Genomic DNA, 24,490 nt, shown 5'->3' on the forward strand with positions numbered 1-24,490 from the left:
CCTTTTTTTAAGTGTCTTTCCTCCCATTTCAATCAGCCCTCTGGGTCCATTTCCTTCGATCCAAGACATTCCCCGGTGTTACAGTGCCCAATGCAGTCACTGTTAATCAGGGTTCCCCCCCCCCATTCCCCACTCCCCCCCCGGGGTCAACCATAAGTGGCTGTACGTGCAACAGCTATTCATCAGGCTCCTTTCTCCCCCCCCTGTTGCTATGCACTCACATGCCGGTTCCACCCTCCACGCGGGGACTCTTTGTTTAGCCGGAAATGTAATTCATGTCAGGCAGCAGACGGGAGTGTGTGTGTGTGTGTGTGTGTGTGTGTGTGTGTGCGCGGGGCTTATTGGGGCTGATGGATGCAGAGTCCCAGGGATGCTGGCAGAGCGGCCCGCCTCGGTGTGTGCAGAACATTAAAGGGCAGATGGACCTGGTAGGCCTCCCTGTTGTTAATGATAATTTGATTATTATCTCTTGTTGTGAGACTTGGTGGAGAAAAGTCTGGATGAATGAGCCCAGTGCACAAGAAGATGTAAAATATGTGTCCATGACGGAGGCGTGTTGAACATTAAACACACCAAGTGGCTCTTATGTACTTTAGATCCTGTCTCAGTTCACTAAGCATACTTTTATACTGTTTGTTTAAGTGTGTGTGTGTGTGTGTGTGTGTGTGTGTGTGTGTGCAGGACTGCATGGGCATCACTACGTTGCAGGTCCAGCCGTAGTAGAAATGGTTTCACCCTGTTTTGTAACTTACGGAAACAGGCTAATCAGCTAAATCTGGTACAAAAACAACATTTTTTTTAGCTTTAAATTCTTAAATAACACATTAAGATGTTTTCAGCCTTGTTTTGGCTTGTTTATCTATGACTGAAGTTGTTGATCCATGTGAAGTCAAGGAATTAGAACGACGTTAATATGAAGTTCATATTTCACTGTGAAAATCGTCTCCCATTTGTCACCTTCATCTCATCTCAGACCCCTTTTCCAACAAATAGTCTCAACTTGTACGGATTCCCATTGCACTAAAATTAGGACCTAAAAATAGCGTTTACACTTTGCTGCTATGTTCCAATGGGTTCCTGGAATCACTGCTGCTTTGGTAAAAGGGCAACTGGGCTGCCGGCTGCACTCCAGAAGGTCAGAACGTGGGAGAACAACGCTAAACACAACGCAGGCCGCTTCAGCACTTTAATTATGCAGCGCAGCATTTTACGGCGGATAACATCGTTTGCCTGATCGACCTCACCTAACCCTCTAATCTAATCATTAAAACCAAAGCAAAGGTGTTGTTTTTGCCTCTACTTACCCGCTAAATTATAAATTGGTAGAAATGAGGTATTTTGGGGAGGAAAGACGACGGTTTTTCCTGCACATGAGCCATCTGTGAGATGAAGCATGTGGAGATTACGAAGTCTTCCCTGTAATCCCAGATTCAGCCTGCAAACGGTTAGCTCAGTTCAGCACAAAGACAAAAACACATGGGGTAAAGACCTTTCATTTCATTGTGTTGATGTGGATTATTGTTATTTTGTATTACTGCATGATTGTAATCTGGTGGGTGGAGGGGGGGGGGGGGTTACAATGTTACTTAGCCTGGACGTGCAGTGTTGTACGTTCCGTGCATGCCATACAGAGCGGTCTGTGTTTGTTCACATTTGAAAAGCTGCAGCTAAAGACTGGAGGCGACGTTCCTGCTTTCTACATCAAAGAGGGACATGTATGCGCTCAATATAGCATCACTGACAAATTGTGTATATTTATATATATATATATATATATATATATATCGCTGCTGCTATATATATATATATATATATATATATATATATCAATTGACTACATTTCTCTTAACTATATAGCATGTCTTCTGTGTTAGCTGTAAACCGTTTTTTTTGTCCCTCTTATATATGAAGTAATGCATATTGTAAACCTCCGGCATACAAAGCAATCTGTGAACCAATCAAATATTTATTGCTGCACATCTTCGCTCTGCACCATCGCTCCGCTGTGTTATTGTTTACAACTTACAGAAGCAGTTTGACCTGCAGACACATCGGATGATGTTTATACACCGTCCAATTGAACGGGAAGGTGTGTCCAAACCTTTGACCGTTTCTGCCTTTTCTTAAAGGTTTTTAAAATCAGCTTCGTTGTCCTTGTATTTGCTGCATGTCTATTTGTGGGTCTCTGTACAAAGAGTGCAAACAGAACCAAAATGAACTGACAGTCTGACTGAACATGACACGTTTCCAGTGTAGCAGCGTTACGCCTTTTCCACGTGCACGTCCATCTTTGATCACACGCAAACAGGCCGGTGGCTATTTGGCCTCCAAGGGGTCGATTTGGTGAACAATTTCAATTACGGTATCGAGGCAGGATGCCACCTGATTACATGCAATCAATCGCTCACACACACACACACACACACACACACACACACACACAGCCACGTGCACGGTAGCTTTTTCCTTGTTCCTCGTGTGCTGCAAATCTCAGAATTCATTTTGTGTGAAAGGGGGGGGGGGGGGGGGTGGGAAGCAAAGAACAGCGTTGTCGTTTTGAATCTCATTTGTTTGATTCGCACACAAGCGGAAGGGTAAAAAAAAAAAAAAAAACCATCAACGTGAGACTTGAGGGGGAGTTTCCTGATGGATACGTTTCTTGACATGTGACTTCCCGCCAGCACTAACATCCAACGGAGTTAAATTCACTCTGTGAGACTCAGTTTTTGTGTTAACAATTTCAGCTCAGTGTTGAATGCATCGTCACACGTCACTCCAGCTGACGCTTTTTTGTCCAAAGCGACTCACGTTGCATTATTAACCCGTAGTTTTCTTACATTCAAGCCAGAGGGGCAACCAGGGGTCAGGCGTCTGGCTCAGGGACACGTTGACGTGGGACATGGAGCTCAAGCCACGTGGCGCAAACGAATCGGATGTTGACTCTGGATAACGACCCCAGCTCTTTCGTACATTTGACAGTGTGATTTCAAACGCCCTCCTCCGCCTCTGGGTGTCCAGTCTAAGAAAATCATTTCCTCACAGACCTGCTGGTGGAATCAATGATGCAGTTTATATGACTGCGTCACTGTCTGCAGAAAATGTTCCCGGTGTCAGATCAGATAGTTGGAAGTATTTTACTGTGTTTACGTTGTGTCACGGGTGTGTATTTTTTTTTACGAGTGTCCATAAAGAACACTGCAGACACGGTTGTGTGTCCACACGCCTCCGGGCCCGCCCGGGTCCGGGACGAGGTCTCACAGCCGCTCCTGGAATCACTCCGTGCCGGTTTCACACCGCCGGGGCGAATAACACGCCCCGCTTCCAAATTCCTCGACTTCATCGTGAAACGAGTTGGAGGCACACGATAATGACCCAGAGGCACAAAACGCCCACGGACGGGGGGGGGTGCGGGGGGGGGAAGGTGAACACAAGAGAATGAACAATTCTCCTTCGGCACACCCAGGGACACCTTTTCAGAAGATCTCCTTCTTCCTTCCTCCTTCCTCGTAAGCCACCCCCGTGAATTCCTCAGGAGGTGTGTGATTGCCCCCCGCGGGGGCCATTGTGTCGCCCCGGGTGACCTGGGTAGTTCCGACACCTCGGCGTAACCCAACAAACACAACAACACAACAACACAAAAACAACAACACGGTGCATTCGCCTCTCCTCCTGTTGTCTCTTCCCGGGACAGAACACACACACACACACACACACAGAGCCCAGAGATTCACTCACAGACACTTGTAAGAACATGTGTACAAACATGCCAACGCGCACACACACGCGGACACACACTCTCACAGTTTGGTCCCTTGTGGAGCCGATGCAGAGGAGTCCGCAAACCAACAGTTGAGTTTTTGACGGTTTTGACGACTCTTCTTGTTTTTGTCTGTCCTTTGTGCGCACACTCACACAAAAAAAGTCTAAACGACGCCTCCAATTTGAGGAGAGGCGTCACTTTTGGTTTTGGGTTTTCGGATATTTATACAAAATGGACTTCTGGAAAAACCCCTGTGTGCGCGTGTGTGTGTGTGTGTGTGTTCTTTTCCAGGACACAATATGGTCAGCACAACTACTCAGGCATGGAAACCATTAAAAAGTGTTTTTTTTTTATTTTTACGAACCATTTAATGCCGCGTGACGCGCCTGTTGCTGCGGTCCACAAAGGCGTCTCTGTCGGTACTTAAGACGCGTTACGGGACATTTTCCTGATACAAACACCGGGGGAGTTCCTCCCATCGTCTGTCCGAGCGGGAAGAGCTGATGTTTTCAGCCGCCCGTTGCCGTGGGAACTAACATTTGTTTTCACGAATCTCTACACACACGTGAAGAGATGCGAATGTGTCACGTGACACTGTGGTCCACCATCTTATTCAGCTCATATCAGCCCTCTGACACGTCAGCAAAAAACGCTGCTGAAAGGAAATATCGATTTTAGAAATAAAATGGTGGGGGGCAGGGGTGGGGGGGGTGCATCATTGTGTTTGAATTGCAAATGCCAGGCAACGTTTTACGACTCAATATGCAGAACGAGAGTCTCCATCTATCTTTCACCCCGCTGCGAGGTGGAGGAGACAGTAAAGTAGAGGGTGCGCCAGTGATAAGGAATCAACTGAATGCAACTGGTCAGGTGACTTATGTCGCTTCAGCCGCTCCGTTTTCCACATATTTACATCCCTGCAGCCAGGTTTGTGATGACCACAATAGTGCAGATAGTTCTTTCTTCCCCATTTTCATGACCACAAAGTCGACTCCCCCCCCCCCCCCCCCCCGGGAGCTAGCGTTAGCCTCGGTTAGCAGGAAGCATTATTTAATGCTCCTAGATGGGTTTAAAAAGAGAAAAACAAAGATGTGACATGTATTTTCCGGCTATATTAAAATGTGTGATCCCAGACAGTCAGAGGCCGGAGACCGCTTCGATTTATTATGATTCTCTGTGTCGGATTCAACGTTGTTGTTAGCCGAAAAAGAGATTCTGTTGTTATTTTAGTGAGGATGTTGAAGTCCCTCACAAGCCCCCTGAGGTGCATTGCTGTGGGTTTGGGTTGTAGGTGGCGGCTGAAGTGTGAAAAATAACATCCACAGAGAGAGTTGATCCCTCGAGAGAATCACAACGCTGTAATTATGTCGTTTCCCGGTTTATTCATTGCACCTCAACTGCTGTTATGTCACTGTGTGTGAAAAATAAAAATAAAAAACACGGAAGGAATTGTAATGGAAAATAATCCCTCAATAGACAAATAGAAGTCGTATTAGTCAAATAATGCCTCTTATGCATGTATGCCGGTGCATCCGAATGTAGTCACTCATCTGCTCATATAGGGGCCCATGTGAGAATATTGTTTGGTGAAAATTGTGAGTTTGTATCTCCATGGTGGAAATGCACTTATTGTAAGTCGCTTTGGATAAAAGCGTCAGCTAATAAAAGTGGGAAAAGACAACAAAAACCGAGGATGACCCTCTCTGACCTCCCGAGCCGCTGCTTGTCGATGTGAGATTACTTTGTGGAGGAATTTGAGTCCACTTTTCCCCTCCAGACGTGATTCGAAACGTCCCGTGTGGAACCACCGTGTGCTAAAGGAAACAAACGTGGTTCCTCGGGCCTCCCGCGCACTAATTCTGTCCAGACACACCAGTGTTTGCAATCAGTAACATCCGGTCCGTTGACTTAAAACCCGAGCGCACACCCTCTTGAGCTCAGTCTCCCCTTTTAGAGAATCAGTGCGTCTCGGCGCTCAATCTCCCCCTTAAACGAGCCCGAGGTGCCGTCCGTGTGCTGCTTTTTTCCACGTTCCCCTAGCTGTGGCGGGACGGAGAGACAAATGGGTTCTCCCCCCCCCCCCCCCCGCGTCGTTTGTCAAAAGGAGGGGAAAAAAACGGGAAGATCGAAAAGCAACAACATTTACCTCCCAGCGTTTCACAGTAAAATGAAACGGTCCGGCTTTAATAACGTTCAGAAGCAGATGGATTAGGAGCGTGCTTTTATTAAAACATTAAAAAAAGAGCTCCTGCTCCCCCCCCCCCCACCCACCCCCCCCCCCGGGGCCAATTACTTTCAGGACTTGCAAGGAGTTTCATTGCTGCGTTCAGCTCAGACAATTCATTTCTGATGAAGTGTGTTGTTTCGGAGGAGATCTCCCCTGTGGACCAATGACGATCAATAATGATAAAAAATGAGAAGTTTCCCCTCAATGTTGAACATTCGAGACGAACGATTGACGTCAAGATGACTAACTTTTTTATCTCATAGTCATTTGAGTTTTAGACACTATCCATCATTTGTAGAGTCTGTTTGGTGCTTCGCATGCAGATTATTCCTCACACGTTGCTGAATAGCTTTGCTCTTTTATTATTTTTATTTTTTTTGACCATTTCCAGGCATCACGGCGCCCCCACATTGACCATGTGTTCAAATGCAGAGCAGTGACGAGCTTCTGGGAAAAGCCTCGAGGCTCCATCCAAAAAGCAGTTTCACTCAAAGGTTTTTAAAGAACTGTTCACCTTTTTGAGGGGTCGGTCTCCTCGATATCCCGCGTGGGCGTGTTTTTTCGATGTTCATAAATGATGGCAGCGGGCAGAGAGCAGAGCGGCGTCTCGTTAATGCCTCCCTGAGAGCTATTGATCGCCCACGGCGTGACGGTCGCATCGCCGGATCAATGCAGGCTCTGAACTGTACAAATGAGGCAATGAGATTAGTTTAGGAAAAAAACTATCGACGGAGTGCGCCATTTGTGGTTTTTCATTTTCGATGCTAAAAGCAGGCTCCAAATTACAGCTCATTTGATGTGTTTTAAAAAAAAAAAAACGAGGAAAAATTGGGTTTGCAAATGAAAAAATGGAACATGTTCGCTTTCAGGTGGCACAACGCGCACCAGCTGTTTGCACACGAGAACTTGCATCTTTTTATCTTAAAAAAAAAAATACTACCCAACGCTACACAACAACGTGTTTCCCACATTGAGACTGAACATCGAAGCCACACGCGAAGATGAAGTCCTGCTCGTAGCGGCGTTTTCCATAAACAAGGCCTCCCCTGCGTGATGGAAGCGGGTTGGTTTGGGAGGGGTGGGGGGGGGGGGGGGGTTATACTGCAAAGCAGTTATCTTCCTCCCGTGTTTGCGTTTCTCTCTCGGCGTTTGAAGTGGGTATTTGTGCTTTTGGTTGAGGCCCATAAGTCTTGACGGTAATTACCTTGCTCTCTCTGACTCTCATAAATTCATGCCTCCGGGGGGCCATTACAGAAGCCTCAACATCTAATTCTGCTGAATTAAAGAAAGGGGAGGAAGAAAAAAGAAAAAAGGGGGGGGGGGGGCAGGGAAAATGCTGGAAGCACTGCAGCTCACACTTAATGTCAAGAGAAGAAAGAAATGAAATATTTATTTTTTTGATTGCTTTGGGAGGAAAACAAATCATGTCCCGAGTAGGAATGCGTCTTCAAATTAGATATGAACGGGATGATTTGAAGTACTTTTTGGTCGACAAAAAAGTTAGTTGGTGAAGAGTTGGGTCAGAAGAATGAGAAATGAGAAACTCGTATCTGGTTAGCCGGTTAACTAACCGTAGCTCAAGGACAGGAAAAAAATCCTCAATCATCTCGGTGCATCGATGCATGAATCCAAAATTGAACAGATTTTGATGTGATATAATTGCAAGAAACGGATGAACGCCGTTAAGAATCTACACAGCGGCGGCTACGAGGAACTAAGGGTAAACCGCATCATTTTAGCACTGGTGTCTCTTCGTTGTGTGTGTGCGCATGTGAGCCTGCTGTGTGCGCCTGGTGCGATCACACAATAAGATTGTGTTATCGTTTACGCTATCTGAAAGCACGACGGCCTCCGCAGACTGAAGGGATTTTTTTTATTTTTTTTTGAGGCCGTGTGCTGCAGAGAGATAAAAAGCAAAAGAAAATGCCTGCAGACGCTCAACTCTCCATTTCAGCGGCGCGAGGAGTCAGCAGAAAAGTTTTGTTTTGTAAAGCATTCATCACCCCGGACGGGGTCATTATCCGCGGCACAATGTGGGCGGGCGGGAGGCAATGCAAACGGATGAATTATTTTACAGTATATTTGGGATTTCAGACCTCCCAAACATGACTCAGGAGTGAGTCATCAGCGGAGCAGCTCATCGGCCTGGGGCGGAGGAGGGGGGGGGGGGGGGGGGGCAGCTCGCTCACCATAACGTTGCACTTTTTAAATGACCGATTTTTAAACGGTTCGGTTTTGCTATGAACGTCAGAGATGTAGTTATGACACTGCATACGTGCATAATTATGTTAGGAATAATTATGTTATGTTCTAAAAAATAGTATAATGTTCTATAATGGGTACAAGACTTCCCTTTACAAATATACATCAATAAATGCAGCATGTTGAAATCCCCGCCCTGCACAGAGATGTATTTATGACGCGGTTTTCCTACGAAAGTGACATTAAACAGAACATTATTCCTGTATGTATGCAGTGTCTACACTACATATGCAACGTTTATAACAAACCGAACCGTTGAAACCGTCCAAATCGGTGGAAAATGGAGCAAGTTATTGTCATTTAAAGTGCATGTACCACTACCAACACAATGTTATGGCTGAGCGAGCTGCCCCTACCAAGATGGCCGCCATGTCCCGACGTTCTAGACTCCGCCGTAAAACATCTAGCTTTTATATTCGGTTCGGTTTGTTATAAACGTTGCATATGTAGTGTAGACACTGCATATATATATATATATATATATATATGGTATCTTCAACATGGTGAGAGAGAGATTTAAGACTGGACACGCGAGTGACATCGTTGCCTTGTGACGTCAGGGGAAACAAAAGGGAGGGTTAAACAAGCAGGGGACCGTCACCTGTTTCTGTCATAGCAGACAATTACTCATCTAATAGTGTGTGTGTGTGTGTGTGTGTTGATGTAAACTGCCTGTGCTCTATATGGAAGGACGAGCCCCGGGATGAACAAGCACATTACACCTGGAAGGGTCTCATAGTGGCTGTTATGAATTCATCGTGCATATTCTCAGCCGCAGTGATGACAGGTTTTCCTTCCATGGTTCAAGGTTGTTCCTGAATGTTGATAATTTCACACATCAATTAGCAAACAGCAGCATGAGGCTCCGTGGTCAAATTCATTTCTTTTTACAAATCATTCACTGTGTAATTGTCTGCGTACCTGCGTCTGTGCACTGCTGCTTCTCTTTGTCTGAGTTTAGCAGCCAATTTAAACAAATCCACGAGGGCAGCTCGTCTGACCCGAGTAGACTTTTCTGAAATGACTACATTATGTGAAAATCACATCCCAGAGAAGTCATTATTCCCATGCCGGTACCAAGCTGCGATGTTCATGCAATATTTGTTGCCTTTAGGAAGCGTGGGCTCATACCTCGCTAATTTGCTTTGCCAAATACATAGAAGGAGACATATTAACTCCATGGACCGGTTGTTTTGAGCTGCAGGAAGTGTGACATCCCTTTTCTTTTCTCCCGGGATGGAGGTTTTCGGGGGATGTTTGTGCAGGAGATGGACGGAGATGTCCTGTGTGGTAGTTTTATTATCCGATGGCGTTCCACTCATGAAATACTATAAATAAGCTATTGAATAGTTTGTTCAGTATTATTTACAATGTATGGAAATGAGTTCGGTGGTCCTCTGACTTTTCCTTTAGCCTTTTTGAGGTTTTAAGTGGAATCGACCGCAACACAGTTTGGTTTGTTTTGGTTGGAATATTCATGAGTCTCACAGGATCCGTCCTACTGACTTGAGAAGCCCCAGGACTCCTTTATGGAGCCGTGTCAACATTTCCATTTGTCCGATACTAAAGTTTGTGACTCAAGTTTGACATGAAACAATACATGAAAACAAAAGGGGGGAATATTGACAGAAGCAATGTAACGATTTTTTAAAATTATATTCACAGAAGGTTGCTCGCCCATAAGTAAACTCTCCTGCTCTTTTCTGCCTTTGTTAAACATGGAATGAATCAGCAGCGGTGTGTGCATTCTCGCTGCAGGGGCCTTTTTAGCAGGGATTGTCTCGTGCACATCAATCAAGGCCCCCGACGCTCTCTCTGGGTAGCTCTGACTGCTGCTGACAACCTTATTCCCCCAAAGACCCAATTAGCCTGACCACCGGGGCCCAAAGGGACGATGGAGGAAACAGTGGTGCAACAAATATTAGATGTTTTCTGTCCCAACCAAGGGGGCAGTTTCACAAAATGATCTTGACTCTCATCACGTCGCTTGCTGTGTTTTGCATGAAATAACCGTTCCTAATCCTGTCCACAGGGCAGGAGTGTGCATTTGAACAAGATGTGTGTGTGTGTGTGTGTGTGTGTGTCAGGAGGTGGAGGGGTTTCGTTGTTGAATTCCCTCGAGGCGAACGAGGAGGGGAATTCGGTCAAAGGGGAAGAAAAGATGTAATCCCCGAAACACGCGAGCGCTCGACATAAACAAACACGCAGGGAGGGTTTCAAAGGGGGGGGCGACGGCTCGCCGGGAATCCTCTCATGTGCTGATTTAAGATAACGCAGTGCAGAGAGGTATGAGCTCATACTGTCTGCCCACCCACACACACACACACACACACACACACACACACACACACACAGCCTGGGCCCTTTCGCTTTCATGTGTTATCAGGGAAAGATGTGGTCGTTTGTTTTTTTTCAGCAGTAACCCCCCCTCGCCCCTGACAAGCAAGGCTACATCCGTAGCCAGAATGTAACGACCGAACTTGGGAACGTCCCCCCCCCAGCCCCCCCCCCCCCCCCCATGCTTAACCGATAAGCTCCACGGAGCTTCTTGCCTCGTCTTGCATTCGCTGAACATCTGTTGAAGGTCGCCGCAGCAATGCAAACTGTGTGTGCTTCTGTCAGTGCGAGCTGAGCGCGCCGCACACCCCCCCCCCCCCCCCGCGTGCATGCCGGCGCAGACCTGTGCATGCCGGCTGATCACATGGGGGACCTGATGCAATGAGTTATGGAAATCCAACGCGGTCGTGTCTGCAGTGGTTTCTAACCGACAGAAAGTCGATTAGCTGCAGTGTTGCAGAAGTGAGTCACTTGATAATCATCTGTTCCTGACGCTGCGTCTGATACGGAGGAAGCAAACTGTCGGGGGAAGAGGTTCCCGAGGTAGGGGGATGTACAACCACACAAAAAACAAGGTGACATTTACAAGCGCGGTATCTGCTGCAGCAGGGACGACGTCCGCCTGCTGCAGATCCTGTTCCTGTTCAAAGAAAGGGCCTGCAGTGTTTACCCAGTGCAGCATGGAGGCTGAGTGGTGACCGATGGAAGGAAAACACTGGCTGCTCACATCAGTGTAAGTTTTTATGTTCCTTCCTGCGCCGCTCTTCCACTTTTCCACCACATCGGAGCGGAGGCCGCAGTACGTCGGAACCGCCACGCCGATGGCGCTCATCCCCACCGCCCCGTACGCTTCATTTTAACAAAAGGACATCTTGAAACCGAGTATTCTAGGGGGCACGTTGTGAGGAACACTGTGTATGCGGCGCAGCCCCCTCGAACACTGTCCCAATGTCCTGTGTGTGAATCGGTCATTTCTCCAGGCCCCCTGACAGCTGGAGGAGGGGCCGGGGCGGCGGGGGGTATCGATGCCCGCCAGACAGCTGCTCCTTTCCCCCCCGTCCCGGGGCCTCCAACAGTGGAGCCTTGTGCGGCGTCCACCTCTCCGCCGCCTCGCTCGCTCTCTTCCTCCCGGAGGACCCGTCTGTTTATCCGTCGTACATTTGCACCTCTCCTTTGTTTACGCTTCCCAGCGTCACCGCCGGGCAAGGTTATAAACCCCCCCCAACCCACCCCGCCCCCCCCCCCCCCCCCGGTGAAGTGAGAACTTTTCCCGAATAGTAAACATCTCGACACATTCCCACAACCTTGTACTCTGGGTCATGACTCCTCCGCTTTTAGAATAAACAAGAATATGCTTCTAAAAACAAAAACAAGAAAGAGAAACCAGAGCTTGTTGGCTATTTGCAACACTTACTTTAAAACACTTACTTTAAAACGAGAGACACACAGCGCTTGATACAGCGAGAGCACTTGTTGATGAGTGGGTGTCGTGTTCTGACCTCATGTGTAGGAATGCTGCCTGTGTGTATTTTACTTATGAAGGAAAATTACATTGCGGGTGAAAATAAGCACCTTGGCGCTCGGAAGCGTGACACCATGTCGAGTCCAGTCAAGGAATGCTGGAGGGGGGGGGCGGGGGGGGGCTAAGGCTCCCACATCAGGACATGAAGGGTGGGCGGATCCTGCCGGCTCGTCTTCGGGAGCATCAGCCGCAGTCGGCTTGCACTGTGCGACGGAACGCCAGAGGTCAAAGGGCAGCGATGAAGTAAAGCTGCAGCGGTGAGGCGGTGAGGGGGGGGGGGGGGGGGCTGTGATTCGTCCGTTAGAATTAACGTACGGAAGGATGAAAGCAAATGGAAAATATCAATCAGGCGTAATATAGGCGTGACAGGTGGCAAATGAATCCTGTCACACTCCATGTGCTTTTACAATTATTTATGGCAGCTGATCAATTAATCTACAGGGAAGTAAGTGATGAACACACACCTTTTTGTATACAACGTCCTCAAAGCAATCACCAGAGGAAATGTATGTCTCACTGACTGCTGTGGGACGTCGCACTTGCTAATCCAATTAAACAAGCGTTGCCAAACATATTTCCTTTCATGCATGAGGGTATCTTTCGTCTTTTCATTTACATTTATGAATGTCTCATTATAACGTGCCACAGAAATGCGCGCAGGGAAATGTCTTAATGCAAATGTTTGATTTGATTCCACCTGCTCCCCAATTTATCCATCCAGTCCCCCCCCCCTCCCCCCCGAGACCCCGCGTGCATTTCATCATACCAACTACAAAGAGCTGCTTTCCATATTTTACATCTTTGAAAAAGACAAAAAAAAAAGATTTACATGGAGGTCATTGTAAATTAAAAAATCCTTGTAGTTGAATCACACAGTCTAACCAAACACCTAAAAAACAAGCTCTGGTTTTCAGTAATAATGTCAATATAAATTATAATATATAATCATTTACATTAACCGCAGGGTGAGAAAACATTGACGGGAGAGGGGTGAGCACTCAGGGCCTCGGCGATGCTTGTATGTCAGCCGGTGCTTTTAAACCTCGATCTCCCTGACAATGCAAATCCTTACCCGGGGGTCATGTGTCTTTCACGCGTGTGAGAGCTTGTTTCCTCAATTTCGCCGCCGCCTTTGAACGTTCCTTAAATGAAAATGTCTCACGTGTGTGCACACCTGTGCGATAATGTGGTTTTTGTCCTTTTTTTGTTTTGTTTGACAAGTGACGTCAATGTCTGTTTAGATGATGCTGGTTTCACCGTCTTCACAAACTGACTCTTTCCTTTCATTTGAGCCCTAAAACCTTCATGTTTGAACCTTTGCATCAGTTGAAAAAAAAAAGACGCCGATTTGTTGAACTACACACACCCCCCCCCCACTCTTTAATCTTCCTTCTTGCACTTGCCATCTCCTTCTCAACCTGCACGGCCATCCCTCTCACGATTTGGAACGTGAGGAATCACCCCGAGGTTCAAAAGGAAAAAAGGTCGACCACTTTTCCTGCAACGCTCAGTATGCAAATTTCTCGGCGAGTACCAGGATCTCGGGGTGGCCTCATTTTAAAACGGGTTTGGGATCTTGATTAAAAGAAGCCGCTCGGGAAAGTGTTCTTTTAATCATAAAGTACTTCTGGAGTCTTGGGTTCGGGAGAATCCTGCAGCCAGCTCATGGGATCGGTGGTGCTAAAACATGACAATTCCCTCGATTTAAACCGTCAAAGCTCAATAAGAAGACTAAATGAAGCACATAATGTGCGTGTAACTGTGAAAAAAAAGCTGATTTCACTCATTTTTATTGCCCCGCTGAAGCATAAAGAGAAAAGGTTCTTTGCTCAGTCTTTGCTGTCCCTCCAATTTACGTCCTGGTGTGAATCTCCCTGTTCCCCCTGCTCAGTGTAAATCTCAGGTGCGGGGAGGTATGTAGTTGTGTGTTTATGGAGCTCCCTGCAGAGTAGATTGGGGGTAATTACACATCCAAAGCTCCTCGTAAAACAACAACTCTCTTTGTTCCACCTACAGGGTTGGAGGGGGGGGGGGGCAGGGTCGAATTTATTGGGTTCAAGTCGAGCAGAAAGTGGGTGATGCGCAAACACGTGGACCCTCAATTGTTGGCTTCAGTGCAGTAAACCTTCAAAGAAATGCATCAAATCGTCCCTGGAGGTTGTCAGCGGATGACATTCGAAGAGCAAATGTCAGGGATGACGGCGTGATCAAAACGGGCCAGTGAAAATATTTAAAATAACATTCCCCAGAGACTCTTTTGATAAAGGTCAGGCTAATACGCGAGTTCCACCAACACCAAATACAGTGTTAATGCTTATTGGGTGGAATCAGGGACTTCAGCCGGGTTCCTCAGCAGAATCACAAACCCAAGTTTTGACATGAATGTCTTATAATAACTAGGGCCGGTACTTTAGCGAGTTAATTACGATTAATTAATTACAATGTGAATTAAGATTAATTAATTACCCAAAAAATAACACATTAAACATTTTTTACCCATTTTTACACTTATTTTTTGTACCGCGGAACGTTTCTGTCACACCGCGGTGAAATTGTCTGTTGTTTTACTCTGTGGGGCATTTTGTCTTGTCATTTACGGTTTTATTTTGAAATAATAACTCCTCTCGTTTCAGGTCACTTACCCTTCCTCATGTGTCACCAGTCTGATTGTCTTCCCTGATTCCTGATTGTGTCCACCTGTTCCCCATTCCCCTCCATGTGTATTAATAGTCTGCGTCTCCCTTTGTCCTGTGCCAGTGTGTTCGTCATTACCCATGTGTTCTACCTCGTTCTGCCACGTCACAGGTTCCTTTTTGTTGTTATTCAGGATCTTCGATCGGCCCAGTGCCTTCACCTCCACGCAGGTTGTTTTTGGTTTTGCTTAAGTTTTGTATTCCTAGGTTAGATGCAACATTAATCTTTCATAGTTCTTTGTTTTTCCTCCGGAAGGAGTGATTTTGTTTTTGGGACGTTGCCTCCGTCTAAAAGAGTGCGTTTGTTATTTTGATAAGATTAAAAGTTTTTTGTTTTCCTCTATAAGGAGTGATTTTGTTTTTGAGACGTTGCCTCCGTCAATAGAGTGCGTTGGTTATTTTGATAAATTTAAAAGCCTTTTTGTTTTCCTCCTAGAGCGGAGTGATTTTGTTTTTTGATAGTTTTATAGCCACACTTCTTCCTGGTTTATTTTATCGGAAGAAGTGTGACCTAGGATAATTTCATAGCCCGCTTTAGACTCTGTCTGGAGGACCTTCGCTGCATAAATAAAGATCTCCTTTCCTACCTGAGAACCCTGCGCCTGCTTCCTATCTTCCTCCCGGGCGTGACAGTTTCTCACTGGATGAGTTTCGGAGGCTCAAGTATCACCTCAACGCAAAACAATTAGCAGCTAGCGTGGACGTTAGCCCGACCCGAGTACAAGGACCCACACCCAACCCACACTGCACCAGATGACTGGTTTAAGGACCAGGGTAACTAAGTCCACGTCTGAAAAAATAACCAATGTTCTGAATGTACTTGAAAGTATTGGTCTACTTAAAAAAACAAAGTTTACAGAAGGTCTACTTACCTATAGGCTACCTGAATTTCTGAAAGTACTATATTTCTAAATATGCTATTTCTACACTTGTCTGCTGGAATTGGTTGAACAAAAATAAAAATCCATGTGAAAAAAATTACTTCTCACTGTTCTCAGGTCAAATATTTATGCAATTAAAATGCGATTAATTTAGATTAATTAATTACAAAGCCTCTAATTAATTAGATTAATATTTTTAATTGAGTCCCGGCCCTAATAATAACCAATTACTTTGAGTATTTCCTAACGTCACAGAGGCCAAGGGGCCTCCTGCCGCTACTAAGTGAGCAGGAAATGGGCAGAGCGGGTCGATTCGGCGCCTCCTTCCTCGGCAACACGCTTAACCATCAGCAGGTGATGGGTTACCACTCGAGTAAATAAAAGGGTTAACCATTTACCTGCAAACGCTTTGGATTTTGCTGTGTGGACATGAGCTAATTTGTTTTTCCCAGCACCAGAATCCCTTCATGAAACCATGCATTCTACTGCTGCTGGTTATATCTTATAGAGGCATTAGTGTTTCAGAGGTTACTCACATGAACCTTAAGGCAGACCGGAGGTCACCTGACTGGCGCGGGGGAGGGCAGAGGCGTCTCAAAGGGTTTGAGCATATGGACGCCTTAGGGAAACATGCTCCCCGACCGAGAGGTGGTGGAGCGTCAAGGGGACCTCCTCCGACACAACACCTCCCAAAACGATCAGCAGTGAGCTTCATCCACACTTTTCACTAATTGTTTCTGCATCACATTCTGATGAAAACTATACTGTTCCACAAAAGCTGTTTTTTTTTCGATTTGAGTCATCACCGACTCCAGGAAGAGGAATGAAGGAGTTACTGTCGGAACGTACTTGGGGGGTAGAGGTGTACAGAGGAGTAAGATGTTACACGAATGTCCGTCTGCAGACTTTAGGTCAAAGCAATCTGATATGCGAGGGGGGGGTTTGTGGTGGGGGGGTAGTCTTGGATGTATGTTTAATGACTGCAGGCATCGTGTTTCTCCAGCCCCACAGCTGTCGGACTGTTGTGACAAGAGAACGCTGTCGAGTTACGTCAGCTGCTGTCCGAACCCCGTAACCAATGGCAACGCGTCGCGTTCGACTGCTCCGAGGCCTCGGGTTTCCGGGGGTCGACGGGTCGACGGGATCCCGGCAGGCTTCATAAGGAAGAAAATCACATGAGATGAAAGTGAGCGTGCAGCAAAAAGTAAATAAATTGTGACAACGATCTTCGCCCCCCCCCCCCCCCCCCCCGCCCTCCACCTTCTGGACAGGTGGCTCTCACAATGAGTGAAGCACTTGTGGGATTGATGGTCCCGATGAGGCTGAAACGAGAGACGAGGCGGTGCGGGATGAAGAAGGGGGGGGGGGGGGGGGCAGACTTTTTGGGCCGGGTGTCAAGCGGCCTTTCGGGGGCGAGTGGCTGTACGCCGCCTATTAAAACACGCCGTACACTGATTGACGGCGACAGGCCGGTGACTGTGTGGACAAACGTGTCCCTAAATCCCATCGCTGCTGCCAGGCGTCCTGCCAGCACCGCGGCCCTGGATCTTCTTGAGAGGTTTTTTTTTTTTCTGAGACAGATGTTTACGCCAAGCGGCTCGTAAAACCCAACGGGGAATTGACTAAATCATCGGCGCCGTTTCCTCGGGCCAACAAAAGACGGTGAGTGGTGGTGGGTGGTGGTGGTGGGTGGGGGGGGGGGGGGGATGTCTTTGCGGCGTCGTCTCGCAGCACGGCGAACTTCAACATCACATTACCGTCCTCCCTTGTAATAAACTGTACCCCCCCCCCTAACCAAACAGTAAATAAGCACAGGCGGCGCGGTGATTGAATGTACAGTTGAGACACGGCGATGGACACATTCACATTGACTTAATCCACCTCATCGCGATCCTCCCCAGGGGGGGGGGGGGGGGGGGGGGGGGGCGTCAGAATTAGAGTTAGAGATTCGTGGGAAGTGCTTGGGAAAAGCAGAGGTTGCTGTGTCTGTGGTTATGTATTTGTGTATGTGTGTGTGTGTGTGTTCGCCTGAGGAACAGATGCCGTGTCCCCCCCCCCCCCCCCCGCGGGGAGTTCTTCATGTTTGTTTCATCAGTCGTGGCCTTGCAGAAGTGTCACCTCTCAGCTCGAAGGACACAGCGGCGCACGGGTCACGCACTCGTGGCATCGCCCACACGGGTCGGTTATACGGGCAGAGTGCAGCGTGTCCACTTCAGTCAGTAGGAAGGAGTGAGTGTAACATATTATTCTTGGCACAAGTGATGGAAAACAGCCAGCAGGTTTCCCCTGAATCCAGAGTATGTATTTCTTGAATCACTCAAGCTGTGAATCAGGCGGGCCGAGGGAACAAAGGGGCTCCAAACAAAAACACACAAACGAAACCCACATTCCGAGCGCAGCTCCGTCATGACACACCAACGCCGCTATGCAGACGTTAAAAAGCTCGTTGAGTTCACGCATCCGCAAAAAAAAACGCCGCCTTTCGAAGTTCCAGTGTGAGAAACATGCCTGATGTGGTGTGTGTCTCATCTGCTTAAATCCTGATTTAAAGGACACTAGAGAAATGCCCAGAGTGAGACGCTGTTGAGGCCTTAACACAAAGTCAGTCACTTGCTGCCATCAACAGGAAAGCTTCTCTGCACTAGAATACAAGGCTTAGAGGACCACACCGGTGGATCTGCGTGTTGAAGCCTTCATATTAAATAACACAAGTGCATTGTTTCAGGTGTTGGAGTGTCCTTGAACATAACAAAAAGGAGGAGAGTTTAGTATGTTCCCTGATTGCAGCTGGGCGACAAAAAAAAAAAAAGGACAACAAGCTCTTGACAGTGATGGATTACGCACCAAAAAAGAGTACGGTGGGGAACTGGTGCGCCATAAGTGACTCGAAAGGTCATTTGCTGTCCTTAAGCCATTTATTTACCTGCAAAAGTGCATTACCGCCTTTCGTATTGCTTCTTCGCGGCTAGAAAAGAGGTACCTGTACCATCTTACCATTTGACAATGTGGCTTGAGTCTGGATTCACTTCAATTATATTTGTGTCTCTCAATGAAATGTAGATGAACCCGCTATGTGAGCTGCTGATCGTGTTCTTTTGGTGACCACAAAAGGAGGAGAGAGAGAGAGAGAGAGAGAGAGAGAGAGACGCAGGCAGGAAATGAAGGAGGGAATAAACTTGACAGAGATGAATGGGGGGGGACGCCTCCATTTATCAATGACGCCTTCACTTTACACGTCCACACAAAGATAGATAGAGAAAAAGAGGTGATTTGATTTGCCGTTAGAGTGAGGAAAACATTAAACAAGCACCACGGCGGACTTAAAAGGATTTTCAGATATCAATAAATCGATATCCTATTGGATGGCGGCGTGGGTGCATTTGTTTCTTCAAGCCGTTCAAATGACCAAAGGATGAACAGAGAGTCTGACTTGGACACGACGGACGCATTTTATACCAACATCGGGTTTTTTTTCTTTTTTTTCCTAACCCGAGATGATGATCCATATGGGATCATTACCCGAGTTGCCTCGATTTAACTAGACCATCGCTCACCGGCACACCTGAGTGTCTTCACATGAATCACCTTAGTCATCTGGATCTCTTTATAAAACGACGTAGACACCGACCGGAGGCTCATGCGGATGATTATTAAGTCCATCTTAACACGACATTGATGAAACGATTGTAACTGTCGATGTCAGCGGAAACGACGCCACGTTTTTGGCATTTCACCACCTTCATCGTGCAGAGGCACATGGTCCATTTGGAAGGCTTCAGAGACCTCTGAGTCACCTCTGAGCCAACAGCGTACTCTGGGAAAACCATCCGGATGGGGAGGATTATGTTGCGGCGTATTGGTTTGAATCAGATTAAGCAGGTGCAGGGTTCAGCCGGAGTCTTTGAAGACACAAAACAACCTTTAAAGATTCCCTTTTCATATCTTGTCTTCTTACAAAACCCGGGCCTCTGCTTTCTGACCTTATCATAAAACATTCTGCTCTGCCTGCGGTGGTGTATGAATGTGCTTTATGGGTTACTAAAGTGTTATGTCTCCACGACAGCGTTTTACAGCATGCCGTACGTGGATATCATGCCTTTACGTTTGTTATGACGATGACGTGTTTCCGGTTGGCGCGAAGTCAAGATGAGTTGAAGTAAACAACTGAAACGTTACGGTCTCCCGATTCCTGTGTTGTTTTTCACACATAACATTGGCGACGAGGATGGAGTTTTCACTCCCACCACCTACACCTTTCCTTTCACTACCAGGCGAGCCTCCGGTACCTTGGATCCGTTGGCTGGAGTCGTTCGAAACATATCTCGCAGCCCTCGGACTGGAGGAAGCTAGCGACCCGCGACGGAGAGCACTCCTCGTTCATTGCCTCGGTACCGAAGGACAGCGCATATTCAGAACCCTGGGACAAGCGAAAAAGTATAAGGAAGCTACGAAACTACTCGAAGCACACTTTGCAGCTCCACAGACTGTGATTCTCCGTCGGATAGTCTTCCGGCAGCGCAAGCAAAAAGCGGGTGAGTCAGTCCAGCACTATATAGCCGACCTCCGCAGCTTAGCTGTCTTCTGTAAGTTCGGTGATATGGAGCAGGAAATGATACGCGACCAGCTTGCAGAACATGCAACCCACCCCAAAATTCGCGAGAAGTTGATTATGTCACCGGATGATTTGACTCTTAAAACGGCGCTGGAAATAGCCTTACAGATCGAAAAAGCTACCGAACTGACGTCACAACTAGCTCCCCGCGGTTTCTCTCAGCCCGCCTTAACACAGCATGTGGAAGATTCCGAGCGCGCACCTAGCCCTGCATCATGCGACACGGAACCAGGAATTAACTACACAGCACGCACACGTGGCCAGCCACGTCAAAGGTGTGGCAACTGTGGCTCCTCTACACATATGAGCAGAGCCCCAACATGCCCGGCCAGGGGACAAGTATGCCAGTGCTGCGGGAAAGACAACCACTTCGCTAAAGTCTGTCGCTCTGCACCGGCTGCGGTCGGCCCACGGACAGGCCCACGACAGGCTGGTGCAAGCTCGTCAGCTCCAACCCCCATACACTCGGTCAGCTCTGCACGTGTGTCCTTCAAGACGTGCACAGTGGATCTAGATGGGGTCTGTGTACCATTACTGCTGGATACTGGAGCGGCGTTATCTCTTCTCAACTGGTCCACAGTCAAGCGCTTCCTGCCCCACATCGCGCTGCAGGCGCCTTCGGCTGTTCTCCATGGATATGGTCATTCAAAGATCGACTTAGTGGCCTCCCTCAGCTGTTCGGTGCGCCATGGCAACAAATCCATGGCTACCTTCACCTTTCAAGTGGCGCGGCATGGAGCTAACCTCATGGGGCTGGACCTCATCACCAGCTTGGGTTTCACGTTCATGGACAGCTGTGGAGCAACGATTCTCCACGTCAGCTCATCATGGGAACAGCAATGGCCAGCACTCTTTTCGGGCCTAGGCTGCATCTCAACTTTCACACATCAACCTCTCCTTCACAAGGACGTCCACCCGGTCATACAACCTCTCCGCCGCATTCCCCTGGCACTACGTGATGACGTTACAGCAGAGCTGACAAAGCTGTTGGAAATCGGCATCATTGAACCAGTCAACGCCTCGCCCTGGATCTCTAATTTGGTCATCGCGAAGAAGAAGTCAGGTGGTTTGCGGGTGTGTGTGGACCTGAGGGCGGTGAACAAGGCTGTGGTGCCCGACAAATACCCGCTGCCCACGGCAGAGGAACTGACTTCTCAGTTTTACGGCTCCAAGGTCTTTTCCAAGCTCGACCTCCGCCAAGGTTACCTGCAGGTACCTCTGCACCCAGAAAGCCGTAACCTCACTGCTTTTGTCACACACGCAGGCGTCTTCCGCTACACCAGGGTACCGTTTGGTCTATGCTCCGCCCCTAGCTGCTTCCAGAAAATAATGTCCACCATCTTCGCGGGCATACCAGGGGTGGTGATATTCCTGGACGACATAGTGGTGCACGGATCAACGCCGGCCATCCACGACCAACGGCTCACACGGGTGCTTGACACACTGGCCTCCCATGCCCTCACACTGAATGGGGAGAAATGTATTTTCTCTGCGTCCGAGGTGGAGTTTGTGGGGTTTCGTCTGACCCCGGAAGGCCTCAGTCCACTTCATTCTAACGTGGAGGCTATTCAACGGCTCCCCATGCCCTCCAGCCCAGCCCAAATTGCCTCCTTTCTGGGTATGACCGCCTATTACTTGCGTTTTCTTCCCCAGTATTCCTCCACCACTGCCCCTCTCAGGCTGCTCCTCAAAAAAGACGCCCAATGGGCATGGACCCCTGCCTGCGAAGATGCGGTCGTGCAGCTGAAGGCCCAGCTCATCGCGCCACCAGTACTCGCCCACTTCGACCCACTCAGCCCAACGCTTCTCACCTGTGATGCCTCCAACTACGCAGTGGGGGCTGTGCTGTCTCAGCTCCACAACGGCACAGAGCGACCTATTGCTTTTGCCTCCCGAGCCCTTAATACAGCTGAACAGAAGTACTCCGTAGGGGAGAGGGAGGCCCTGGCCTGTGTCTGGGCGTGTGAGCGGTGGCATATGTATGTGTACGGCCGTTCATTCACATTACGCACAGACCACCAAGCGCTTACAGCGCTGCTCGCCACATCTGGTTCCGGGCACAGGCCTCTGCGCATCCACCGGTGGTATGAGAGACTTCACCAGTACAACTTCACTCTGCAGTTCACACCGGGACGAGAGAATGTGGTGGCGGACTTACTGTCACGCTCCACGCCACCGTTAGCTGGGGACCCAACTCCAGACTACACCGACCTGGACCTCATTCAGCTCCTCCACTCCCCCCTTGAGGCAATAGTGTCCCTTCAGGAACTGCAACAGGCCTCCGAACAGGACCCAGTGCTCTCACAGCTCCGCACATTCATCCACTCTGGGTGGCCTCCAGCCTCTGGCCTACCAGACAGTCTGGTGCCTTTCCACCGGTTTAAAGATGAACTTTTTTGCTGGAACGGCCATTGCGTTGCAAGGGGCCATCGCACAGTCATACCCCCCGCCTTACAGGCACGTGTCCTGTCCATGGCTCATGAAGGTCACCTGGGCATTGTCAAGGTCAAGCAGCGCTGCCGGGAAGCGGTCTGGTGGCCAGGAATAGATGGAGATGTGGAGGCTATGGTGAGAGACTGCACAGCCTGCCTGGTGAGTGGAAAGACTGGCCCCTCTCCAGCTCCTCCCCTTCAGCCACTGCAGTGGCCAGCTGGGCCTTGGGAGCACATCCAAATGGACATTTGTGGTGAGCTCCGTGGCGTCCCGCATCACCAACGATTCCTCATCGTGGCCTACGACCTGCACTCTAAGTGGCCCGAGGCAGTCTCTACAGGGTCGGTCACCACACAGGCGGTCATCGACTTTCTGGAGGCGCTTTTTGCTCGTTGGGGCATGCCCACGACGATCACCACAGATAATGGGCCGCAATTCATCTCTGGGGAGTTCACAACTTTTCTGAGTGAGCGGGGAATCAGACACATACGCACAGCCTTCTATAACCCTCAAGCGAATGGGGGTGTGGAACGCATGAACCAGACGCTGAAAAATGGTCTCAGAGCCCACTTGGCAGAGGGGTTTCAATTCTCAGCAGCACTCAGGCGGACCCTGCTGCACTACCGAGCTGCTCAACACACCACAACAGACCGCTCACCAGCCCTTCTGATGTTGGGGCGCGAGCTGTCACTACCCCTGGACCGCCTGCGTGTTCCCGCTCACCTGACGTCACAGGGGGCCCAGCGAGAAACAACAGATCAGCTACGCGACCGAGTCGCAGCACGACAGCAGGCAACTAAACAGCGCTTTGACCGGTCCCACAGGGCCAAACACCCAGCTTGCACCGTTCTAGACTGGGTCAGGGTCCGGAGGCCCACACGGGGCCATAAGCTCTTATCGTTCTGGTCAGCGCCTCTTCAGGTGACTGAGCAACTGGGACCTGCCACCTTTCGCCTGTCCGATGGAACGCGGTGGCATGCACGCCGCCTGCGCAAAGTGGGCCCACCTACCGCGGAGGACCTGGAGGCCAGCCGAGACCCTGATCCGGACTCTGGAGGCTCAGTAAATCCTGCAGCACGACCAGTCCGCGCCCGCACCAAACCGAGCTACCTCAGGGACTATGTTACAGATTAGAGGTCAGCCATACGCTGACCATGGCATTATATTTTGCAAGTTTCAAACACGTTCCAGTTATTTCAGTCCAAGGTTCTGAGGCACTTTAAGTCGAAAATAGTCCCGTAATGATAGGTTCGGGCTGGACTGAAGTCATTAACAAGGTATTCTGAACGATACCTAATATGGATTCCTCATTCATGTAATGTGTTATTTGTTTTACATTTCGCTCAGGGATGCAAGTTAGATCTCTCCTGGAGAGGGGGGAAAATGTTATGTCTCCACGACAGCGTTTTACAGCATGCCGTACGTGGATATCATGCCTTTACGTTTGTTATGACGATGACGTGTTTCCGGTTGGCGCGAAGTCAAGATGAGTTGAAGTAAACAACTGAAACGTTACGGTCTCCCGATTCCTGTGTTGTTTTTCACACATAACATAAAGGATGTGAGTCCGGCCTTCTACAGCAGAGGCGGATGAGAGCTTCAAGCATTAAGGCCCCATAAATCACCGCGGGCCTTCATGGGGCGAGATGATGGAGCACAAACCAAACGCCACGCTGTCCGTCCATGTGCCTCTGCAACACACACACACACACACACACATTGTGACACATTTTAGGGGAGCCGCTGTGTGTCAATGGCCACGA

The 24,490-nt window shown here is 48.6% G+C and overlaps 1 protein-coding gene across 1 annotated transcript in view; it reads left to right on the plus strand.

Annotated features, from left to right (window-relative positions):
• The window catches only part of LOC119226808 (rho guanine nucleotide exchange factor 28), a 47,401-nt gene extending 23,540 nt beyond the window's left edge, over positions 1-23,861 (plus strand). Inside the window, exon 36 of the mRNA XM_062559010.1 lies at positions 20,790-23,861. Within this exon, the coding sequence (XP_062414994.1) occupies positions 20,790-23,861 (3,072 nt within the window). The remainder of the gene's footprint in view (positions 1-20,789) is intronic.
• The last annotated feature ends 629 nt before the right edge of the window (positions 23,862-24,490 follow it).

Source organism: Pungitius pungitius, chromosome 18 (genome assembly GCF_949316345.1).
Source record: "Pungitius pungitius chromosome 18, fPunPun2.1, whole genome shotgun sequence".
NCBI classification, from domain to species: Eukaryota; Metazoa; Chordata; class Actinopteri; order Perciformes; family Gasterosteidae; genus Pungitius; species Pungitius pungitius.